The sequence below is a fragment of the Anopheles stephensi genome, chromosome 3 (genome assembly GCF_013141755.1).
Source record: "Anopheles stephensi strain Indian chromosome 3, UCI_ANSTEP_V1.0, whole genome shotgun sequence".
In the NCBI taxonomy this organism is placed as follows: domain Eukaryota; kingdom Metazoa; phylum Arthropoda; class Insecta; order Diptera; family Culicidae; genus Anopheles; species Anopheles stephensi.
The window spans coordinates 77989872-78001817 of NC_050203.1; the positions used below are offsets into that span (position 1 = coordinate 77989872).

The window sequence follows — 11946 nt, forward strand, 5'->3', positions numbered from 1 at the left end:
ACCACTTTTCCGAGCAATGTCGGAGCTGAAGGTCTTTTTGGGGGAGGTAAACTTTTCGATACACTGTTAGGAAACTTTTGTGCCCCGGTACTGGCCGAACGTTGAGACCGTTTTTGTTGAGTGGTTGCTTTGATGCTCATTAGACATGGACATGGTTTACAGTTTCACGTACAACGAGTATAGGAGCTTTTCGTGATTGCTCAGTTTACGTTTTCAGAATAACCAGTGTTTTTTTGTGGATTTGATGAAGAGTTAGAGCAGCAGGGGATATTTGAATGTTTTTAGTAGAATAAACTTCAGAAAAATTCCTCAATTTGTTTTTGATTAATTTCTTTAACAACTTTATTTCTTCTTTAATCGCCTGTGCTTAGGCAATCCGCAATACATTTAGGAGTTAACAAATAGTACCAAATGTAGATATGGCTAAAGAAGCCTGTCTAATCGATTTTTCTAGGCATCACGTAACAATATAAAAATACGATTTTAATAATTTGAAAAAATATTTCAACAAAGCTTATTTATATCGTCTAATAGTAACATCATCTAAAGAATAGTCAGAAGGTATAACAATAGTCGTAACTCATAGTATCTTCTCTTTCTGGCCTTAACGACCTTTTAGGTAACGTCGGTTATCGCATGAATCACAAGCCTTTTTAATACCGCATAGAATAATCAATCCTCGCTACGGGAGGACGGTCTGGATGGGATTTTAACTCCCGTCCTGGCGTATGAATATCGGTGCTAGAAACTGAATCTATGGTGAACGACCGACGTACTTTTTTGTGGATACACAGATGGGAGCAACGATCCGACCATTTGAACGATGTCAGTAGAGTTGGGATCATGTTCTATGTGTAAAGCTAGTTTTGAGAATATTTAAGTAATTTTATGCTTTTATGACCCTAAAGAGCTATAGAATTGTCTAAAAATAGCCTGAACTAGATGCCAAATTTAGACAAACTTGACATGATACCAGTGATATAGGTAGAGAAGCAACCTCGCGTCCATAGCTCTCCGGAATGCGTCAAGGAACTCTAGGGGATTAAGCAGTTAATTAAAACCGTATCGTCAGAAACCGGTTCCCCAGCCCGTAACGCTTCACACGATCGTACTCACCCGGCGGTTGTTGTCCGCACGATCGCTATCGCCAAGGTCGCGATCGGTGGGAGCACGCGCGTACTGTTTCATTGTGTTGCAGTGCAGCGGTGGAAGCGATCGGTGTAAGATGCCGTTCCTCAGCCAAAGTTTATTGGTGTTTATATTGCTTTGCAATCGTTATGGTGAGCAGTTTAATGATAAGAATTTGCGTTGCTGGATTCACGTTGAGTGTTGCAATTGTAGGCAGGGGAGATCGTACGGTTATGGCAGCTCTGGAGGATGAGCGACAGAAAAACGACATCGAGCTAGCGATGATGCCGAATGTTCGTGAATCGTTAGATGGTAAGTGATGCATCCTCGGGTTCGGCTGATACTAAATTGGTTCTGCTCTTTAGATTGTCACATGAGATATTACAAATACGACATACCAAGCGTAGAGTATTCCGTCTACGATCGACCACGTTTGAAGTTCCGAGAGTTCCCCCATCTCGCCACGATTGGCTGGACCGGTTTGGATGGCACCGTGCAGTGGAACTGCATGGGCACGCTGGTGTGGGAGAACTTCATCTTAACATCAGCCCGCTGTACACGTAACGAAAAGTATGCAGTGCGAGTTATATCTATCTAGTCTAGATGTAGTGTAATAATTTTCTCTAACATCCAGTCAGGTGGCTCCCGATGTGACGCGTATGGGAAATCCCGGCGCAGAGCAACAGATAAAGATCGCTGAAGTTATACGTCATCCAGAGTACAGGGAGGGTGGCCGACAGCATAACGTCGCCCTTTTGCGATTAGAATCGAAGTTTGAGTGAGTAGTGGTTGAGCTGAAGCTCTAGGTTCCCTTAAACAAGGTCTTCTTTATTTTTGGCAGAGTTGACTCGACAGTTGTTCCGGCTTGTCTTTGGGGCAAAGAGGAAATAAAATTTCGGACCATGGAAGCGGTTAGCGGAACTGATTTGGGAACGTCAACCGTTTCCAAAGTTACTGTTCGTCCTGTAACGGGTGGTTGTGGTGGAGTATCTAACAACGGCACCGGTTCTGACCTGTGCGTGGAGAATAGTGAGCTGGATTCGTGTTTGGTAAATAGAGCAACGTGCTCTAAGGAAGCTCCTAACCAATACGGTGACTATATTTCAGGGGAACACTGGTGGATTTCTTCAAGTATCGTTGCTGCACAGTGCAAAGGTGTCTCCATTTGTCGTTGCGATCGGTTCCGCGGCTAGTAATTCCTGTGCACAATCAAAACCCTTTGAATACACCAAAGTATCCTCATACGTTCCGTGGATACGTTCAACTATTGAGGCTGCTGGAGAACCAGCCTGGGGTTCGTAATTGAAAACAGTTGTCTCGTGTCGTGAAGCAACTTTAATTTGTGATCTGACATTGCAGAATGGAAATTTGGAGAAGCTGAGTGTGGTCTTCGCTTGGTAAACTTAAGACCCTACGAGAAGGATGTTATTATCGGTGAAACGGCCTCTCACAATATCACCAGCGAGAAGGCATATCGAACCGAGATATACACATGCAATGGTTGAAATACATTTTACGGGATACTTTTCGAACCTGGACGACTGCAGTGGACTCGTAATAGATGAATACACCGTACTGACGTTGGCTCAGTGTACCACGAAACATGGGTAAAGGTGAAATGATTTCGCCTAATGTAGTGGATACTAAATTTTTAAATACATTCCAGGAAACGAGCTACATACGTTATGTACCTGAATAATGAGCGGAACACTGTGGTGAAGCACTACAATCATCCGGGCTACCGTGAGGGACAGCTGTACAACGACATTGGACTGTTGAAGGTGAGGATGCGCTTCACCTTCTTTGGGTTCTTTGTACCGCAATGTATTTGGTATGGTGAGGCGATCCCCGAAGGGAAGGTTGAGCTGACCGGCAAAGGAAGGCGCGATCTTAACTACTTCAGTCTGCATGATGATTCTGTGGATGTGTTTGGTAAGAAATGATAGCGTTGACAGGGTATGACGTGTAGTAATCTGGCTTTTTTGACCACTTTAGAACCTCAATCCCTTGAGCTGACACCGCGTGCTGATGTCCTTTCACCAGCGAACTGTACTTACCCGGAAGAGTACTCAAACAACTTACCAAGAGGATTGGCCGAGGAACATTTGTGCTTTGGCAGCGAACCATATCTAGTGCCAAAAACGTGTACCCAAACCTTTGGTGGACCAGTCGGCGGTTTAGTGAAGAAATTCAACAGACCGTTCCGGTACGCGTACGCACTCAACTTGGCCGGTGTTGACTGTGGTTTCGGAAGGCCTGCATTAGGTGTGCGGCTTGCTTCGCACGTTGACTGGTTAAAATCGATGTTGCTACCAGGGTTTGAAAAAGATAGTGGATCGGTTCATTTTTTGAATTCAGATCTAGAAGAAAATGATATCTGTCGGTATGTGGATGGTACGGATGGGTTGTGTGTGGATGCTGCAAGATGTCCCAGAGTTCGGTACGATTTCTCGGTCAACCGTCAGGTGGTGTTCTGTAGCTCGTCTAGCGTTGTTTGCTGTCCGTACGAAAATATGGTGAACGAAACAACGGTTGCTGGAAGGGAGCTGGACGAGTGTGAAGATCGCTACAAGGAGGAACGTGCGCGTTCAAGCGAAATATTGTACGGACCTGGACCGCTGCGCGATGACTTTCCACATCTGGTAGCTTTCGTTTTTGAATGAGTGTTAAAGCTCAATACATTATTCAAATCCTCTTTGCAGGCTGAGATCGGTTGGCAGCCGAATGGCGAGCAAAAAATTAGCTGGAATTGTAGAGGAACCATTATCGCCTCGAGGGCTATTCTGACAAGCGCGAAATGTGTACAGCAACAAGCAAGCTCACCATCCCTGGTTCGGCTTGGAATGAACGATACAGCTCCGGTGATGGACGTGGAGGATACGATCATACATCCGGAGTATGAACGAGCTGCTGGCAAGAATGATATAGCAGTGATCAAGTTGAAGCATTCATTAGAAAAAAGATCACCAACCAAATATCCTGCGTGCATCTGGACCAATCAAACCCATACTCCGTTCGAAATGATTCAACTAGTAATAAGTAAGTTTATAGTTGTTTTCGATGTGGCAAATTGAATGCTAATGTTTTGAGCTTTATCCACAGATGGAACGGCAGACGATTACGCTGCCTCCACAGCCAAATACAACACAGATTGTGAAGACTCTGAAGAACGGCTAGCCTCCAGTCAGCTTTGCGTTGATGTGCATCCCGCCAATACGGTAGTCTCGGAGGGCGATCCTATGTTTTGGCCTAAAACACTAGCGGACGGTACATTGGTGCAGTATTTGGTAGGGACTATGAGTCGTACTGCGGCTAACGATAGGTCAGTGAAAATCCATCACAGAATGTCTTCGTACGTTGGGTGGATCAAGAGTGTTTTGTAGCGCGAGTGTCGTTGAAGTACTGATGGAATAAACTTTTCTATTTGAACACTCCATGCTATCTGAAACCGAAGATCAATCTGTCTACGGAGAAGAGAATCTTGGGTAGGTAAACTGGTTGAGCCGAAGCTATAGCTACAAAACCAGATTGTCATGAGAAAATCGTAATCAGCTCAGCTGGCACCACCGCATGTTATGAAAATAAAACCGGTTATCATTGCAAATGCACATTAAATCAATGCAATCAACGTTGTAAATATGAAATCAGCCGGTTTATACGCAACTCACATGCATACACTGACTGAGAGAGCGCGAGATAATCGTTTCGGCGATGGAAGACGATCTTCAGTACCAGTTTGTAGCTCGGCAAGATGCTTCCTCCCTGTTCCGTGATAGTTGCAGCTCTCGGGCTTTTGTTGGGTAAGAACAATTTTAATGTTAGACGATAGAAATGTTTCTGATACGCATATCTTTGCCCTTTTTTTCACACAGTAACAGGAAGCGTATTGATACCTGGAGGCGATATTACTGCTCCCAATATACTGGATGTAATTCTACCCAACCGGAGAGAGTCGCTCACCGGTACGTTCACGCCTAGCATCTCTAAGCTAATCAACGCTCAATAATCCATCCGTCTGTAGATTGTTTCTTCCGGCACTTTAAGTATGGCAAAAATTCGATCGTAAAACCTGCCAGTGGTCAACCAACTTACCTCAGGGAGTTTGCGCACATGGCAGCGATAGGATGGACGCAGACCGGTGGCAGCATTACGTGGAACTGTGGCGGGTCTTTAATTTGGGAAAACTACATTCTAACAGCAGCGCACTGTGCCGAGGACGCACAGTAAGTAGGAGATGAGATTAATACGAGACGGTTAAATTTATTGCTCTCATGCATTAGAAACAACAAACCGGATGTGGCCCGTTTTGCTGACATAAATCTGTACAACGACACGGACGATCAGTACGCACAGCAGATAAGGATCGTGGAGATCATCCGTCACCCGGAGCACAAGTTTCGGGCACGATACCACGATATTGCTCTCATGCGTCTAGAGCACGGTGTGAAGTAAGTTGATGATCGAGAACGTTGGCGAAGAATGATTCTTATCATGGTGTTTCGTTCGAAGAGTGCACGATACTGTCGCTCCTGCCTGTCTGTGGACGGATGATGAGATTCGCTTCAAAACTTTCGAAGCCACTGGCTGGGGTGACACTGGTTTCGGTATGGACACCGAAGGAACTTAAAGGATCAATTTGCTAATGTTGATCTCTATTGCAGGTGCTGAGAAAACACCAAATCTGCTGAAAGTATCGCTCGCTCCCGTGGACAAAGAGCGATGCACTGAACATTATCTCAATCTGCGTGGATTAAGGGCTGGCTTGCATGCGAATCAGTTGTGTGCCGGTGATGCACAAATGGATACATGTCCGGTAAGCGTGGAATGCGTTGTATTGAATGACTTACACAGGAGCATCCTCTGCTTACCTCAGGGCGACTCTGGAGGACCGTTGCAGGTCAAGCTGCTCCACAACACTCGCATAACGCCGTTTCTGGTCGGAGTAACGTCGTTCGGGACTGCGTGTGGTCTGTCAGTGCCGGGAGTTTATACAAGAGTTGCTCCGTACGTACCTTGGATTCGGACCGTGCTGAACGATCGCGGAGAAAATGCGACAGGTAGGGACCACCAGTAATTTATAGTACACTTAGCTCAAGATAAATTCTTCGCATAATTAATTTTATCCCAAAAGAGTGGAAGTTTCAGCCACAAGCATGTGCCCTCCGTTATGCAGAGTATCGAGAATACGAACCGAGAATTTTATTGCACAAATCGAATGTAGAGGAATCGGTCGACTTGTCGGAAGCTCATCTGTTCGACGAAGCATCAATGCAGCTAGTATCTATTCATTGGAACGGGACAGAAGAGCAACAGGAGTGTTTCGGAGTGATAATAGACGAGAGTACTGTCGTTACTCTAGCCCGCTGTGCTATGAAGAATGGGTAGGTTAGATGTAGAATAAGCTTGAGATAATTCAGTTTGATTAATCTGCTTTATTTATCAGGACTCCTCCATCCTATATAAGATGTCTAGGCAATGAGACAAACGTCGTTACTCAGTCCTACAAGCATCCCAATTGGACTGAAGGCTCACTTCATGCAGATGTTGGACTTCTTAAGCTGAAAGACCCGCTGCAGTTTTCCGAATACTTCACGCCTGCATGTATTTGGGAACGAGAGGACCTACCTGATTCCGAGTTTGAAGTATCTGGTCGTGGTTTGTTGGAACTGAACACAATTCACGTGCGTGAAAAAGATTTGGAGACTTCCGCTTGTAAGTGGACCTAATGTCTTGTTCAGGGCTCTTCTACCTAACCACACCTCTCTCTCTCTCTCTCTCTCTCTTTGCAGCTCTCAACCGTACCATCGATGTGCTTGGTGTGGTGAAGGTCCACAACGCTACCAATTGTTCTCACATCACAGATTTATCACCAGCGGAACAGTTTTGCTTCGGTGCAGATCCATTCCTAGTCCCAGGCACCTGTCAGCAATCAGCCGGCGGGCCAATACAGCGCGAAGTAATGCGATCTTCTCGCAGTCTCATGTACGTGTTCGCGTTGAACCTTGAGGGTCGAGACTGTGGCTTTGGGGAGCCAGCTGTAGCTCTGCGGCTGGCGACTCATATGCCTTGGATGGAATCGGTACTTTTGCTGCAGACAGATGAGGAAGAAGACAGACCGGCGCAGTTCATATTTTTAAACAACGATTTGGAAGAGGGAGATTCTTGCACGGTTGATAGCAGAGTATCCGGAGTTTGTACAAGTGCGATCAACTGTCCCTGGATGTTGCATCGCTTCCGTCAGAATCAACCGGTTCGCTTTTGCCAGAGTGGTTCAGTGCTGTGCTGTCCCAGAGAGCACATCCGCAACGAAACGGATGCGGAGTGGAGAGAGATCGACGCTTGTGCGAGTGAACCGATTGACGAGGAGGAAGGCTTCGATCCAAACAGACATATAGCCATCATTGCTTGGACGGCAGGAGAGGAAGAGCAAGGTTGCATCGGGACAATGATCACCAGCAGAACGTATGTGACGGCAGCCAGCTGTCTGGAAGGTCCCGTTGAACCGATGTACATACGCGTGGAGCTTAGACAGCTACCAATGGAGATATACATGGTTGTGGAGAACATTACAGTTCATCCGGAGTATGATAGCGCTACGAAACGTCACAATATTGCATTGGTATCCACCATTAACCGTACTGAGGAATTTTTCGGCAAGGTACCGGTGTGTCTCTGGAGCAACGCAACGCATACACCGTTCTACCTAGGGCAGGTGGGTTTGTCAGATAATAATGATCCAACCACATCGACAGCCTATACGAAATTCAACACTGATTGTGAGCAATCGTTTGGAAGACCTCTTGCATCTGAAGAGTTGTGCTTGAATGTGGAATATCCAGAGGACGTGTTTGTGGTTGATGAAGGTACACCGGCGTTCTGGACCCGTCCGGGCTCTACTCACTATCTCGTCGGTATTGCTAGCCACAGTGCGCCGAACGATAGTAGTGTGTTTATGCACACGCGAATTGCACCGTATGTGAGCTGGATTAAAAGTGTTTTGTAAGAAATTGTTTGGACTCCTTGGTTAATGTACGATGTCCAGGAGAAATTGAAGAAGTTTTTGACCGGAAAAGAATTTAGTAAAACATTGTTTATTGCAACTATAATGCGGATAGCAATGAGGAGTGAAATTTGGAAATAAAACTGAAGGACATACCTTATTTCTTGATGTGGATAGCTATCGTCATTGGAGATTTAGGAGTCTCTTCAATTCCAATTTATACGAACATAATAGGCTATATTAGACCTTAGGTCATGGCTTGCTGGCTCACTAGACTTAATGAAAGCACGTAGTTCGATGATCAGGCTTCAGTACAAAGGAAAGGCCCGGATGAGATTTGAACCCTAGTCTTGCCGTACGAATACCAGCGTAGCTGTCCTTTCTATCATTGGGTCGCCCCTAAAGAGATCCTTTAATCAATTAAAAAGTGTGTAGTCGATGCTTAACCGAGAGATATCAGAGATATCAATTTTCAAAATAAATCCCTCAAAACCTATATTTATCACTACAGAGAAGTCTAAAACACAGGAAGGATGCTCGGACGAAAAAGAATGGAACAAGACACCATCCACCACCAGAAAAGTTTTCACCATAATGTTTGGCCCTAAAAAAAAAAATTCTCCAGCACATCATCATATCCATTAATTCAAACATAAACGGTTGATTTCCCTTTCGGTTGGACACGATTTTACTATGCTTATGGACAAACTTTCGCTAACGCTTCACATCTTCCTTTGTTGTCAATCAGACGAAAAAAAAACACCCAATTTCCATAGTAGATAATAAAAACGATCACGCCTAATGTAGTTATAGGGGTTGAATTGTGGACAGCGCTAACCAAAAGGAGAACAAAGGCTGATATTTCGATCTGAGACTCGCTTACTACTGTCCTGCTATCGGGCGAGCTGTTTGCTGCCGTTGTTGTGCTTGCTCTGCGTCGATAAAGGAAGCACAACTTGCAGTTAAGAGACAAACAAAAACAAATGTCGGGAACTTGCTTGGTTCGGGGTTGCTTCTGCTAGCTTGCCGAGCAGCATGATATCAACATCTCCCGGCGCACATCCGGCTGGACGCTAATTGATTTCTTGGAATTGTGATTACTTCCTACGATTTACAACGCTCTCTCCCTCTCGCGCTTTTTTTTCGTGTAAGGAATTGTGTAAGGGAAGTAGTCCTATCGGATGGGTAATTTTAACGCTTCATGCAGATGATATGATAAGGGAGGGCAGCAAATGGTTAAACTAATTAAATAATAAATAGAATTACAGCGGGCGGATAAAATACAACAATCTGACAAAGAGTTGCGCAAAAAAACACAAGGGAGCACTAGCAAGAGAATCGAAATCGGGGAGAAAACACTAATGAAAGCAATTGAGCGACATAATTCAGTATAATGACTGCTGATGCTGATAGGACCAGTCTTCAGCGGGATCTTTTTTCGTGCAGCAGTACCAATGAATGCTCAAATGCGAGGACGTCTATTCCACCACTTTGCAGCAACATTGGAAACTGTATATTTATTTCTGTATTTATTGTAGCGTGTCCCTTTTTGGCGCCCGGATCATACCGGGTAGCAGGTGAGTGGGACTGCGTACGTGGCGGAAATTAATGCCATCGCCCTGCCAGCAACTGTGCGGAACTGATGTGTCAGTGTGGTTCCGTCCCGGTGGCGTAAGTAAATTTTCTCTCCCGCCGGTGACGGTTCGGTGCATTCGAGGAGCGGCAAACTTTGTGCTGGAGGAAGCAAATAAGATAAAACAACAACAGCAACTTCCTTGGCTTGGCTGCCTTAACAGTGAAGGCGACGTTTCGTTTGCGTTTGCCGTTTCTGCTGGCAGTGGCTTACACTTGGCGCTGTGTCGACGGTGTGTTTGTGTGGCTCGAATGTTGACAGGAGCAGTGTTCAAGGTTTTCCTCGGTGCCACGAATAGTTTATGGTGGAAATATAATTACATGCGGTGATAAACATGTTTAGCATTGGGTGCCTGCTTATTCAGAGGGAAGTTACGTATACGACAAGCTTGGATGATTTTCGTTGGATTTCGAAAAGGAATTTTTAGTATAGATTAAAATTGGAAATACTTTCAAATGCTTAATAGTTGGTTTTATTTTAATAAATGAGTTCATTTAAAATAATTTGGTTCATAAAAAGAAAATTTAAATAAATGAACTAAAAATGAAATGATGAAATAAATGAATAAACTAAATAATAATAATAAAATGAGCTTAATACAAAATAATACAAATTTACATTTAAATATTATACATGCGATTTGACCCCGGTCCTGTTTTATGAAGATCTTTTGCGAATTCATTCAAACAATTTATTTTATTCCATAAGAACGGTCTGACAATATATTCAAACAAATTAAGTAAAACACATTTTACATATTTAAATTCATACTGCTCCTTGCTATAAAAATTCAAATAAAAGCCATAATTATTTGTAGCAACTTATCAACTCCTAAGGAAACCTGTTTCTTTCCTTTTTTTCGTGTTATATTTGCACTTGTTTCGCGACCGAAAACTGGGGTACCATTTTGAAACATCCCGCTGAGTAGACACATGTTACACGTGGCACTAGAACGCACCGGTAATTCAATAGCTTCCCATTGATTGCTGGCAAGAAATCAAACGATCACTTGAGGCGTGTTGGGCGTCGTTTTTTTCATCTTCCCTACGTATTGCTACATAGGTAGGATGGTTATCTTTACCACCATGAGATAAAATTGTCTTTCTTCCATCGTGCAGGAGTAGGAAAAACTGAAACCGAACCGAGCTGGAACGCATCAGGAAGGCGCACGTGTACGTAAGTGCCTTCTTAAAAATTGCCACCGAGGCTAAAGAAAAAAGTGGCACGATATGAATTGAGGAAAAATTATGTTTGGAACTTTCTGCCTGCCTGCGAGTACTAATTAATGTACACGACGCGGGGAAAAGTAAGCTACTTACCATTTTTCTATGAGTGCATTTGTTTGTGAGTGTGTTTGCAGACTTCTCTTTCGGTAATAAGTCTCTTTTGTCTATAAATCTAGCTTTAAAAGAAATGTGCTTAAACTTGCTTCCATTCTAATGGCACTTTCAGGCAGCGTACTCATACCAGAGGCAGCCGTTTTGTTTAATTTACGCATTATGTATTTCATCCTAGGAGCCGTTCGTACTGTTGCGTTGTAGACGGAACTGGTGCACGTTGAATAGGAAGCATTATCTACTGACCACATTGGGAATGTAATCTCTCTCTCTCTCTCTCTCGCTCTTATATATTGATGTTTGCAATCGTTTCTCGTCAATATTTGCAGAGTAATCGATCAAATTCCATGAAAAGTCGTATCGAATGAAGCGATACGCTTGTAGAAGGTAGTAATTGGTGAGTGGGGAGGATGGGTAGAGTAGTAGTAGTAATATAAACATAAGTAGATGCAAATGAACTCAATGGTATAACAAACGGTAGCTTTGGGCTACAGAGCTGTACGATTAATAGTACTAGCAGTAGAGACACGTGTTGCCTGTTTAAAGGTTGACCTTTATATTACTTTACAAAGATCTTGACACATTTTCAAGATTTTTCTAAAGTAATAATTATAAATAATAATAAATGATAATGTTCAAAAATAATTAGCGAGCCGCAATGGAAATATTTTTCGTAGCATATTAACTTGAATAAAATACAAAAATACAAAATCAAAAACAAATAAGCTCAAAGTTAATTGTAACAAAGTTATAGTTAAACACACAACCAAACTGTAATTGCCATCGTCAGTGTTTTGGCCGAATTTCATATTGCCACCGTAAATCTGTAATTCGGCATTCTTGGGCAG

At 43.6% G+C, this 11946-nt stretch overlaps 2 protein-coding genes across 3 annotated transcripts; both read left to right on the forward strand.

Annotated features, from left to right (window-relative positions):
- Positions 1-1124: 1124 nt before the first annotated feature.
- On the forward strand, positions 1125-4564 carry LOC118514644 (serine protease snake-like). 2 transcript variants are annotated; one of them, XM_036061669.1, is made up of 11 exons: positions 1125-1280; positions 1342-1440; positions 1494-1698; positions 1763-1906; positions 1970-2177; positions 2236-2422; positions 2488-2735; positions 2795-3060; positions 3124-3770; positions 3831-4167; positions 4231-4564. In XM_036061669.1, exons 1-7 carry the CDS (start codon positions 1226-1228, stop codon positions 2631-2633), a joined length of 1044 nt encoding a protein of 347 aa, XP_035917562.1. In that variant the 5' UTR covers positions 1125-1225; the 3' UTR covers positions 2634-2735; positions 2795-3060; positions 3124-3770; positions 3831-4167; positions 4231-4564. The 2 variants fall into 2 exon arrangements, with proteins under 2 accessions (XP_035917562.1, XP_035917561.1); XM_036061668.1 differs by lacking the exon at positions 1125-1280 and having other exon boundaries at positions 1287-1440.
- A 138-nt stretch (positions 4565-4702) lies between these two features.
- LOC118514643 lies at positions 4703-8934 on the forward strand. The gene is made up of 10 exons (XM_036061667.1): positions 4703-4928; positions 5001-5090; positions 5150-5351; positions 5409-5576; positions 5638-5732; positions 5790-5941; positions 6002-6185; positions 6260-6509; positions 6572-6840; positions 6918-8934. The coding sequence occupies exons 1-10, from the start codon at positions 4880-4882 to the stop codon at positions 8129-8131; spliced, it is 2673 nt and encodes an 890-aa protein (XP_035917560.1). The 5' UTR covers positions 4703-4879; the 3' UTR covers positions 8132-8934.
- The last annotated feature ends 3012 nt before the right edge of the window (positions 8935-11946 follow it).

What these genes read in the sequence shown, in the direction of transcription:
- LOC118514644 (XM_036061668.1), top strand. Translation starts at nt 2,551, where the DNA reads ATGTTATTATCGGTGAAACGGCCTCTCACAATATCACCAGCGAGAAGG. An exon ending in TGATTCTGTGGATGTGTTTG is followed by an intron (nt 3,061 to 3,123) that starts GTAAGAAATGAT and finishes TGACCACTTTAG; the next exon opens with AACCTCAATCCCTTGAGCTG. An exon ending in AATGATTCAACTAGTAATAA is followed by an intron (nt 4,168 to 4,230) that starts GTAAGTTTATAG and finishes CTTTATCCACAG; the next exon opens with ATGGAACGGCAGACGATTAC.
- LOC118514643 (XM_036061667.1), top strand. Translation starts at nt 4,880, where the DNA reads ATGCTTCCTCCCTGTTCCGTGATAGTTGCAGCTCTCGGGCTTTTGTTG. An exon ending in CGTCTAGAGCACGGTGTGAA is followed by an intron (nt 5,577 to 5,637) that starts GTAAGTTGATGA and finishes TTTCGTTCGAAG; the next exon opens with AGTGCACGATACTGTCGCTC. An exon ending in AGATTTGGAGACTTCCGCTT is followed by an intron (nt 6,841 to 6,917) that starts GTAAGTGGACCT and finishes CTCTCTTTGCAG; the next exon opens with CTCTCAACCGTACCATCGAT.